This window comes from Gekko japonicus, unplaced genomic scaffold (genome assembly GCF_001447785.1).
Source record: "Gekko japonicus isolate JY-2015 unplaced genomic scaffold, Gekko_japonicus_V1.1 scaffold2991, whole genome shotgun sequence".
Lineage (NCBI taxonomy): Eukaryota > Metazoa > Chordata > Lepidosauria > Squamata > Gekkonidae > Gekko > Gekko japonicus.
In genome coordinates, this window is record NW_015170980.1 from 147,020 (window position 1) to 159,125 (window position 12,106).

General features: G+C 46.6%; 1 protein-coding gene across 1 annotated transcript in view; it reads right to left on the reverse strand.

Moving 5' to 3' along the window:
* The window catches only part of CHD7 (chromodomain helicase DNA binding protein 7), a 65,721-nt gene that overhangs the window by 26,811 nt on the left and 26,804 nt on the right, over positions 1-12,106 (reverse strand). The window contains exons 15-16 of the mRNA XM_015418970.1: positions 3,995-4,194; positions 2,285-2,444 (exon numbers count right to left, since the gene is read on the reverse strand). Of these exons, the coding sequence (XP_015274456.1) occupies positions 2,285-2,444; positions 3,995-4,194 (360 nt within the window). The remainder of the gene's footprint in view (positions 1-2,284; positions 2,445-3,994; positions 4,195-12,106) is intronic.

A 12,106-nucleotide genomic window follows, 5' to 3' on the forward strand; every position in this document is an offset into this window, starting at 1 on the left:
AGATGTTACTCTGCTTGTCAACTCTTATGGCAGCTGCTCAATGATGACTTTGCAGGCCGTGTGCTGTGGCGGCGCCAGCCCCTAATTATATGCCTGGCGGAAGAGCTCCGTCTTGCAGGCCCTGCGGAACTGCGAAAGGTCCTGCAGGGCCCTGATCTCCTCTGGGAGATCGTTCCACCAGGTAGGGACCACCACCGAAAAGGCCCCGGCCCTAGAAGCAGCTAGCCTGGCCTCCCTCGGGCCAGGAAGGGTCAACCGATTTTGAGACCCAGACCGTAGTGCTCTCTGTGGAATATATGGGGAAAGGCGGTCCCATAGGTATGTTGGACCCCGGCCATATAGGGCTTTAAAGGTGAGAACCAGCACCTTGAAGTGGACTCGGTATGCTATTGGCAGCCAGTGCAGTGTCCTCAGCACAGGCTGGATGTGCTCCCATCTAGGGAGACCCATCAACAGCCTGGCTGCAGCATTCTGCACTAGCTGTAGCTTCTGAATCCACGACAAAGGCAGCCCCATGTAGAGAGCATTACAGTAGTCTAGTCTCGAGGTGACCATCACGTGGATCACTGTAGCCAGGTCAGCACAGTCGAGGAAGGGAATCAACTGCCTAATCAGCCTAAAATGATGAAAGGTTGACTTGGCAGTGGCTGCCACCTGGACCTCCATGGTAAGGGAGGGATTCAGGAGAACCCCCAAACTCCGAACCTCTGGCGCTGGGATCAATGAACCCCCCCAAAGGTCGGGAGTAGGACCCCCGCCCCCGAACCGCCCCGACCCAGGCACAGGACCTCCGTCTTCGCTGGATTCAGCTTCAGCCGACTCAGTCTGAGCCACCCAGCCACGACCTGCAAAGCACAATCCAGGTCTTCTGGTCTGGAGTCCGACTGGCTGCCTAACATCAGATAAAGCTGGGTGTCATCAGCATACTGGTGACATCCCAGCCCATACCTCCAGGCAATCTGGGCAAGGGGGCACATATAGATGTTAAATAACATCGGGGACAGCACAGCCCCCTGAGGCACACCACACTCAAGTGGCTGCCTCCTGGAACGCTGTTCCCCTAGTGCCACCCTTTGTCCCTGACCTTGAAAAAAGGAAGCAAACCATTGCAAGGCAAGCCCCCTAATCCCCGCGTCAGCAAGGCGGTGGACTAGTAACTGGTGGTCGACTGTGTCAAACATGGCCGACAGATCTAACAACAGCAGTACCGCCGTTCCGCCTTGATCCAGATGTCTCCGGAGGTCGTCAGTCATACAGAAATGGACCAGTACCTACTGTTCAAAGTACCATAGGTTGTAATATTTTGTACAGTGCCTTAACAATCTGTACAGCATCCTAGGAACTTTGTTTATTATTATTGAGCAATTATATGGATCCTGACTGTGGCTGTTAGCCAGCATATGTCATACAACTGCAGGATGCTCAGAGGTGGTTTGCCATTGCCTGCCTCCATGTAGGCACAGCGCATACCCACAGGATGTTACATTACTCAACCCTTCTCCTGAATGGCTGACAGGATTCAGGTTCATCACATGGCTCATCACCAAGAACAAGCAGGATCATTCCAAGGGACTCATTCCAAGGAACTCAAGACCAACAAGTTTTTACATGACATCAACTTAACCAAAGTCCGGGGGGGCTGAATAGTTGCCTTACCTCACCAAAATGTGAATACTCCTAACACAGTGCTTAACGCACCCAGAAATACCATAAATCTATTATGAATGTTTGTGAATATCTCTTCCAAAAGAGCATTAGAATAAATAGAGCAATTTAGGCAAACTGGACTGCAGAGAATTTGTATAAACAGTCATATTTACAGTACCAGTGTCATTTCCACGGCTTTTTTTCTGGGGGAACGCACCAGAATGGCGTTCCGGAAGCTCTTTGATAAAATTATTTTAAAAATGTTTAAAAGTTCATGAGTTTTCAGTATACGTATTGAAAAGTTGATTTGCCTCTTGGGAGTTCCAGCACCTCTTTTCAAAATAAAAAAAATAAAAAATAGCCCTTGTCATTTGGCTGAGGGAGGTAAGTCTGAAGAAAGAATTTTTTTCCCTATGACCATCATCAATATTTTAGTGATATTATACACTCCTTAAAAGGCTCAATATAAGTTAAATCAAACAGAGAAAGCTTGCTTCAGTGAAACAAAAATGTGAACTGATCACTGATGTTGTAAGTTGCAAAACAATTATCACAGCCATCTACATGACCTATACCATGGTACTAGTATCCTGTGGAAACTCCCATTTCTGGGTCAGAACTGGATTAAGAAACTTACTTGTTACAATGGTGCTTAAGGTGCTTCTTATAGCTATCCTCTTGAAACAAGGCATCTGGGTTACAGCTCGCTAGCCAGTCAGCATTTTGTAGTACTGGTTGTGAACTCTGAGCTTTCACTTTTTTACCTTTTCTTCCTCTGGGTACTGGAGCAGACAAGCCTAAGAAACACACATACACAGGATTTCTTGGCAAGGAGTTCTCAACTATACTTCCATGTCAGAGGTGGACATCTGTCTGTAAAGTCACTTTCACAGAGCCCATCTTTCAGCTCATGCATTCCTGACAAACTGCAACCACACGCAGTTACATGAACACTGATTTCTGAAAGCTCAGTTTTAGCCACTGTTATATTATCTTCAGAGCTGACTAATCAGCACCGCACATATAGTGAGATACTACAGAAGTATGTAACAATCACAGAATGAATAGTCGCACAGCTTGATTTCCTAAAAATCTGAGGTTTCATTAAAAAAATTCTAGTCCTTGTACAAAATAGGTTTGAAAGTATACAATAAATGCCTGCGAAACTTTAAGTCAATTTGCTGAAAAGATTTTTAATGGTCAAAGTGAAGGGTTCCATACCCTGTGTATCTTTCTGCTATCCAAGAACAGAAATAGAAGAGTTATGCAAAGCAATAAACACAAAGAACAAGTTGAACATAAAATAATCTGTAACCAGTTTCTTAATTTATATCCTATCTGAATATCTCCGTTGACTACGAAAATATGTGTGTGATTTAATTGATATATGTTGTCTTCCCTTACCCCCAGCATTGTTAGTCCCATGTGAAATTCATGAGTAACTGTACATCACTCAGAGCCGGCAGCTCTGCATGGATTGAGCGATTAATAAATGGAAAGATTATTATTATTATTATCATTTATACAGGTTGTGGGAATCAGCATTTCTTGTAGCAGCATTTGTGCTACTTTGGCACAGAATTTTTAAATAGTTGGCACAATTTAACCAAAGTTTACTTTACTACAAGGCAATCAAGTATGTGCTTAATCAATGCTTTTTAGAAGTGTTCATTTTTTATTGTGGGGGGATATTTCCATTCTGTTCAGTCTCCTTGGAGGAACCACTAGTTTTGCAGCCTTGTGACAGCTCTGAGTGGTAAACTAAGCTAAGAGAGTGGCCTCCCAAAGTAGTACTGGGAGTTTCATAGTTTTAGGGATGATGTGGATTTCTCCCCATAAAAACAGAGCACTAGTCACTGCACTACATGACTGAAACTGGGTAAATACAGAATAAGCAGATTTCATGCAAAGCAGGCAGATTTCATCTAGTTGATATTTGTTTTCTTTATATATTCTAAGGGCAGTCTAGAATAATATAGAACTGCAAATGCAAAGATATGTTGACGCTGTAATGTTTTACCTTGCAAAAAGTTAAAGTTGGATAATACATACCGGTGGTATGGTTTCTATTTTCATAAAAGTATTTATAGAAGTGGGAAAGATCAGTTAATAGCAAGGTACCTTCAGCAGCAAAGCGCAGTGTGAAAGCACTAATATACTTATTCAAGGTGCCTGAGAGGGAGCTTGAATTACTTGCTGATCAAAGATAAATAGCAGCAGCACATTTTTAGATGTTACCCAGGAAGTATTGAGCTACTCCTGGCTTAATTTCCAAGTCTGACAAGATCACACAGCAATGTTTCACACAGGAGAGTTTGTCATGAACCAGTAATATGACGACACATACCAGAATGGTTAACCAAAGCTCGTGTTTGTCCATCTGCAGTTGGAGTGATCAGATCCCAGATGAAACTTTTGATATTTTCATCACCTTTGTAATGATTAAGACAATACACAAGGATAGTCCGGCAGATGGTTTCTACATCTTGTTCTGTTAGCTGGCGTTTGTAGCGCCCATGCAAGAGAATATCAGTCCAGCGTCCCCAGCTACAAGAAAAATACAGAGCATACAGATTCAGAACTGGATTTCCTGTTTTTACAGTATCTCCTGAATGCCACGTAAATTGTGATTTGCTGTGGTAACACAATTGTATTTTGAATTTGCAGGTCATGTCAGGGAACCCAGCTTCTAGTACGATAACATTAAGAATATTTATTTTACTAAGCAGGCAATAAGTTCACTGCTCGTAAAAGCCACAATTTAACTATACTGGAAATAATAAAATGCACATGTGTAACACTAATGGTCCTGGGTAGGCTATGAATAGGACATTCTATCCCATAACAATTTCTGCAGCCTTGAAATTTTGGAATCAGCTTAAGTGTGATCCTGTAATCCTCAAACTGTAAAAACTGTACATTACATTATAGAAACAACCTTTGGACATGAGCTTACTGTACCTCAGTAAGGCACCCTGGTTCAGATAGCGAGTCATTTGGGGCATTACTTCAGCTGTGGAACCACTCAAGTTTCACACAGGCAGGAACTTGTTGAGCTACGAAACAAATGGTCCTAAAGCACAAAAATGATGGTTTCCTATTCCTTCCCTAAAAATTATCACTATTTATACTATCTTAGACTTAGGCAATGTCACAGCAAAAGACAAGTTTAAAAAAAAAAATGAAAAATTCCTTCTCAATTTTTACTTCCATGTGATAGGACCAAGCTCATACGATGTGACTAGGATACAATAGCAATTTTTACAGGCCAGCGGCATCTTCTAACTTATGAGGACCATCATGACAACTATAAATGGAAGACCTGGGGATGAATACATCTAATAGTCAGCACAGCCAAAGCTGCAGCTACATAAATCTGTGGATCATGGTGACATCGACAAAAGGGATATTTTTCTCTAAACTTGGAGAAACTCTTCAGGTTTGCAGAAAAATATGCTTCCAGAATGCCTAAAAACAGTCTCTGGGGAGTCTCCTTCCTGCCTGCTGCTGATGTGGCCCCAATGGAAGCACATGGGAAAGCTGGGCAAAGCTCTGATGTCCCAAATGCTGCTGAGGTGGCAGCATGGAGGCAGGTGGGTGAGTCAAAAGCAGGAATGGAAACCCATGCCACACCCATCTTCCCCCACCACTGAAGTGGCTGCTGAGGCAACAGCACCGGAGGTGGGTGGACAGGTGAGGAGGTGGGGAAGTCTTGGCTGCCGCTGCCTTCTCCAGCTGCTAAAACTGCCACTAAGTTGGGTGGCCGGAACATTCTAGAGTGGGATGGCTGGGCAAGTGAGACAAATCTCCTTTTGCTGCTGCCTCCAAGGGCAGCTGAGGAGGAGCAGGAACTTCCCTCCCCCACAATGCACCATCTCTGCTGCCACCACAACATGAGGTGGACAATGGGGCCACTGTGGTAAGTAGAGCAACAGTGGGTATGTGGGGGGATAGACAGGTAGACACAGCAGCACAGAGGAGGCAGGTGAGTGAGCCAACCTCCATGAGTCTCACAGGGAGGGGAAGAGAGGGAGAAAAAGGAAGAGTGATAAAGTAGGGTGGGGGGAGACAGAATGAGACGGGGGCATGAGTGACAAAGAATGGATGAGAGAGAGGGGAGGAACGAAAGGGAGGGCGTTACGTTAACCCCCCCCCAGTGACAAAAGGAGCACCTGTAGCTTTAAGAAACAGATGCTCTAAATGGCTGCTGTTAGGCAACTACAACAGTATTGCTAGCCTTTCAGGTTTGGTTTCTGCCAATAGAAAGCAGGGGGAGGGGACATGGCCCTATCTAACTTTAGCTTTTGAGAGGACTCATTGGGGCCACCACTGAGTGACTTCCTGCCATATGACCTGCATGACTCACCCAGGCTCACCTGTCTGCTTACTACTGCTCAACAGCACCCACCCCACAAAACTCATTGTAATGCATTGGTTAGAGGTTCAGACTAGGATCTGGAAGACCTAAGTTCAAATCATCAGTGTGCCATGGAAGCTTAACAGATGATCTTGGGCCAGTCACATACTCTCTCCCTAACCTACCTCATAGGGTTGTTGTAATGACAAAATGGTGGAGAGATGAATGACACAAGCTGCAAAGGTGGGATATAAATGAAGTAAGTAAATAATAAATATAGCTAAAGATAGGGTGTGGGCAGATCAGAGGTAGGTTGGTGAATGGCTGAGAAGAAGAAAAACAGGAAGAATACAGGGTTGCCAGGAGTAGGGAAATAGTGTGAAGAGGGAGATACAGAGGAACACGAGCAATTACTGCAAGCCCTTGAGCATTCCCTATCATATAACTGGACCTGGCCCAGTGGCTGGCACCATACAACTGGGCCGCAGTTTTCCTGGGTAGAGGAGACTTGGGGGAAGGAGGTAAAGCTGAAGATGGAGGGCAGAAAGACATAGTTTGGGAGGTGGGTGGAAGAAGAAAAGGAAACAGGAAAAAACAGGTTGCATACCTGTAACTTCGAGTGGTCATCTGTGCATTCACACTCATGGGGTTAGGGTGCCTGCGCCGATCCTGATCAGTAACCTACCAAACTGGAAAGGATTTTCATGCCTTTCCCCCAATGTCATGTGCAGGAGCCCTACCGCGCATGCTCACAGACATCCCGCCAGTTCCTTCTGACTGCTATATGACCCATTTGAGTGCCAGAGAACCAACAGCTGTGGGGAAGGAGGGTGGGTTGTGTGAATGCACAGATGACCACTTGAAGATCATCAGTTACAGGTAAGCAACCTGTTTATCTTCGTCGTGGTCTCTGTGCATCACATCCATGGGAGAATAGCAAGCAGGTACTCAGGCACAAGCAGACTGCAAGACAGATCATCCCATCGTCCGTTGATGCAGACGGACATCCAAGGCATAGTGTTTCACAAAGGTATGTGGAGTAGCCCATGTGGCTGCCTTGCAGATCTCCTGTAATGGTGTGCCTTTAAGGAAAGCAGTCGATGTAGTGAGAGCCCTAGTGGAATCAGCATGTACAGATCCAGGAAGCGAACGTTTAGCCAATAGACAGCATAGTGTGATAGTCTCCACTATCCATTTTGATAATCTTTGAGAGGAGATTTCATATCCATGGGCCATGGGTTCAAATGGTTTCCCTGTCAGTTTGTGCAGAGCCAGGGGCAGATCCTATGCCACTGTAGGCTGTTTAACTGGTGGTACAAACGAAGTAGCCCTTTCAGAAAATGTTTAGTGTCCGGATGAGAAAATAAATAATAACCTTCTACAGGTTGATGATGAGCAGAGATGGCAGCCAAATAGATGTGGAGTGAGGACTGGCTTCGGCCAGAAACCACTAAAGAGAGCAGAAAATCAAAACCAATCGAAAGGCCAGCCTGGTCTGGGAGCACAGTTACTGAGGTAGCATATTTCATGAACCTGTTCCACTTACCCAAGCCTATGTCTCTGGGCAATCTGGGCAAGAGGGCGCATGTAGATGTTAAGCAACATTGGGGACAGTACCGCCCCTTGAGGAACCCCGCAAGCCAGTGGGTACCTCTGGGATGTCTGTTCCCCTAATGCCACCCTCTGTCCCTGACCTTGGAGAAAGGAGACAAGCCATTGCAAGGCTGGATCCCAGTGTCGGCGAGGCGGTGGATCAGTAGCTGATGGTCCGTACCGCCTCGATCCAGATGCCTCCAGAGGTCATCTGTGAGTGCGACCAGTGCCGTCTCAGTCCCATGATCCGGCCGGAAGCTGGACTGGAACGGGTCTAGCATGGAAGTGTCATCCATAAAGCTCTGCAACTGAATTGCCACCGCTTTCTCAAGTAACTTCCCCAAATAGGGCAAATTAGAGACAAGCCAATAGTTGGCCAATTCAGCCGGGTCCAAAGATTTTTTTTCAGGAGAGGGCAGACCATTGCTTCCTTGAGTGCCCCCGGGAACAGTCCCTCGGCGAAGGACTTGTTGAAAATATCCCTGAGGGCCCCTCGTGACCCCTCACGGCCAGCTTTTATAAGCCATGAAGGGCACTGATCAAGGGTGCACATGGTTGGGCATACCGTTGAGAGCAATCTGTTGACTTCCTTAAGGCTGAGTGGACTGAAATAATCCAGAATAGAACCAGAAGACATGCATGGAGCCTCAAGGTCGCTCACTGTATCAAGTGTGGCAGAGTGGGACGACGATGACACCCCTAAATTACGTGAGATTTTGATGCTCCTGTCCATCTCTTGCAGGACTGTGTCTGTAGTTGAGCTGAAGAGACCATAACCATCAAAAGGTAAGTCATCCACTTATGATCTAGTGTCTTGCTGTAGGGACATGGAGTGAAGCCATGCATGGCGTCTAAGTGTGAAAGCTGATGCAAGAGTTTTTGAAAAGACATCCAAGATGTGCTTTGAGGAGTTTAGTTGTTGTTTCACCAGGAACAGTCCCTCTTTTTGTATACACCTGGCAGCTGAACGTTTGTCCTGCAGGTGAGTGGCAATAGTATCAGAAAGTTGTTCCCACAGGGCGTATTGGTATCTGCCCATTCAGGCAGTGTAGTTGGTGGCTTTAATTTCTATGGCTCCTGAGGAATAAAGCTTCCGACTAAGGATATCCAGCTTTTTTCCTTCCTTGTCCATTGGTGTCAAGTGTATCCCTTGAGCTTTGGATGAGGAGGAGACAATGATGGAGTCCAGTTTCAGGTGAGAGAATAGAAACTCAGCACCGGCCTCCTGCATTCGATACATATGGTTGAGTCATCAAGGTGTAACAAGTGTGGAGGCCGGCTTCACCCACAAAGCTTTGCTGTCTGAAGCATGACCATCATTATTGGTAGTGCAATGGCAGTAGAGTGTCCAACTGGACAACATCGAACACAGTATCTGTGACACTGGGTTGAGGCTGGACAATGGATAAGGCCAAGGTATGGGGCATGTGTTTAATCAATTCTCCATATGACTTTAGATCTTCAGAGGGAGAGATTAGAAGTTCCTCTGTCACTTGTGGTGCAGGAAATGGATCGGTGTTCGATGTCTGTTGGCTTGAATTGTCCCGATCAGAATCACCCTTGGAGGCACTAACAGAATTGTCAGTGTCCAAAGGTTCTAACAAATGGAACGTCAGTAGACCTTTTGTAGCAAGTGTCGGAGGAACAACCCAAGATGTGGTCGGTGCAGACTGTTCAATGCGCTTGGTTGAGCGGCTGCAATGGCTCCTTCGAGGTCAGCAGTTTAGAAATGGTCACTGAAACCATGTGGTGAGTGGGCTGGTGAGAAGCTTGAGAAGAGGAGCATAGTCTGAAGTAGGGCTGTTGCTGCTTTGGGATTGAGAGTGAGTTGTATCGGGGACAATCTCGATGCTGGAGGGCTCAGCCGATGAATCAGGGATAAAAACAGGTTGCTTATCTGTAACTGATGATCTTCGAGTGGTCATCTATGCATTTGCACCTACGGGTTAGGCACCTGTGCCGACTCCAATCCGAGAAACTTCTATCAAGCTCGAAAGGATCCGGAGCTCCGCCTCCGAGCATGTGCAGGAACTCCAACCATGCATGCCCAGAGGGTGGGGCCCTGGTATCCCGCCAGTTCCTTTTGACTGCTGCCAACTCCAGGGGAGAAAGAACCCCAAGGAATGCATAGATGACCACTTGAAGATCATCAGTTACAGGTAAACAAACTGTTTATCTTCATCGTGGTCTCTATGCATCACACCTATGGGAGATTAACAAGCTCAGGCCTACCTGGAGGAGGGTGCTGGCAGCATCTAAGGAGACCACGGATTGCAGAACTGAACGACCCATAACTGTGCGACATTGCGCACGTACAACCACAGCGTAATGTTTGATTAATGTATTTGGGGTGGCCCACGAGGCTGCTTGACAGATGTCTTGAAGGGGCACCCCCTGGAGAAAGGCCATGGAGGTCACTACTGCATGTGTGGAATGGGCTCTGGGCCTCACAGGCAGCGGCCTCTTATCTAAGAGGTAGCAGAGTTTTATAGTTTCGACAATCCATTTGGAAAGTCTCTGAGTCAAGATCTTTTGTCCTAAAGAATGCGTAGCGTAGGATAGGAATAAGTGAGGATCTTTGCGGATCCGATGTGTTCTGTCCAAGTAAAACAAGAGCACCCTCTTAACGTCCAGCGTGTGCCCCAGGCGCTCAATGTCTGACATGGGATTTGGATACAAGTCCAGTAGGACGACTTGCCTGTGCAAGTGACCACCTTGTGTAAAAGGTGATGTCCGGTGTCAATGCCACGCCATCTGCTAAGAATGATAGATATGGAGTATCATGACTGAAAGCTAAGAGGTTGCTTACTTTACTTGCTGACGTAATGGTCACCAAAAAGGCCGATTTTCATGATAAGAGTCTCAACTCGCAAGTAGCCATGGGTTCGAAGGGCTTACCGGTAAGTCTGTGCAAAACTGTAGGTAAATCCCAGGCCTGGGCTGGCTATTTCAGTGGAGGCTAGAGATGCAACAGGCCCTTCAAAAACCTCTTAGAGTCAGGGTGGGCAAAAACCAAAATGTTGTCCACTCTGTTGTGAAACACTGAGATAGCCGCCAGGTAAACTTTGAGGGAGGATTGACTGAGTCCAGCTTCCTCAAGGGAAAGAATAAAGTCAAATATGCAGGGGAGGCCAACTGAAGTAGAATCACCATCATATGGCCAGAGAAAAGCGAGACACTTGGTCCATTTATAAGTGTAAGAGGACCTGGTCAAGAGCTTCCTGCTATTCAGAAGGACTGTCTTTACTTTGGTGAAGAAGTATTCTCCAAGCCGTTAGCTTGAGGTGGGGCACACTGTGATAGAGTACTTGTCCCTCTGCTGTCAGGAGCAGATCCCTCACATGTGGAAAATGAAGGAAAGTTCTGTTGGACAGGTGTAGGAGCAGTGGGAACCACGACTGTCTCGGCCACCAAGGAGTCACAAGGATGCAATCCGGCCTGTGTCGTAGGATCTTGTTTAACACCCTTGTGATGAGTGGGATTGGTGGGAAGATGAAGAGTGATTTCCCTCTCCAAGGGATTAAGAGACCGTCCCCTAGAGAAAGAGGGTCCGTTCCCCCTCTGCAACAGAATTGGGTACATTTGGAGTTCAACCTTGTTGCAAAGACATCCACCTGTGGTTGACCCCACTATTGGCTCCCGGGATGCAGGTGCCTCCAGTTCAGCTCCCATTTGTGTAACTGTGCTGTGTCCCTGCTGAGGGCATCTGCTTGGTCATTTTGAATGTGTTGCTGATATTCAGACATTGTGACTGAGGCACCAGTCCCAAAGGGTAATCGCCAAGTGACATAGTCGGCGGGATATGTTCCCGCCCTCTCTGTTCACATAAGACATGGCTGTAGTGTTGTCTGTCAGGATTGCCACTGTCTTTCCCTGTATCATTGGCAGAAAAGACTGTAGAGCGTATTGGATCACCAGAAGCTCTAAATAATTGATGTGAGATCGCCTTAGGTGTGCTTCCCACACAAAGGCCATTGATGTGTGCCCCCCAACCCCACAGCAAGGCGTCTGTGGTTAGAGTGATGGTAGGTGTGGGAAAGTGAAAGGGTGCCGCTACTAAAAGATTTAGAACCTCCTCCCACCACACAAGCAAATGTCTCATGCTTGGGGGTATCAGCAGTAGTTTGGATTGAAGATGTTTGGAGGGTTTGAAAGTCCTTATGAACCAAACCTGTAAAAGTCGCATGCAAAGTTTTGCCAGTGGCAAGACACTCGTAGCTTCCATGAGTCCTAGTAACTTTTGCACCTCCAGGGCTGAGACCACCATAACTGGAGAGAGTGGGCCAGAGATGCCAGAGTGTGGGCATAAAGAAGGAGGAATGCCCTGCCTACTGTAGAATCGATTGTTGCCCCCCGTTGGGCAGGGGTCAGGCATGATTTTTTGTAGTTGACACAAAGTCTCAGTCTTTTGAGGAGATCTAGGGTCAGCTGTACACAATTTGACAAAAGACTCGTGGACCCTGCTACCAGGAGCCAGTCATCTATATAGGGAAAAACCAGGATCCCCCG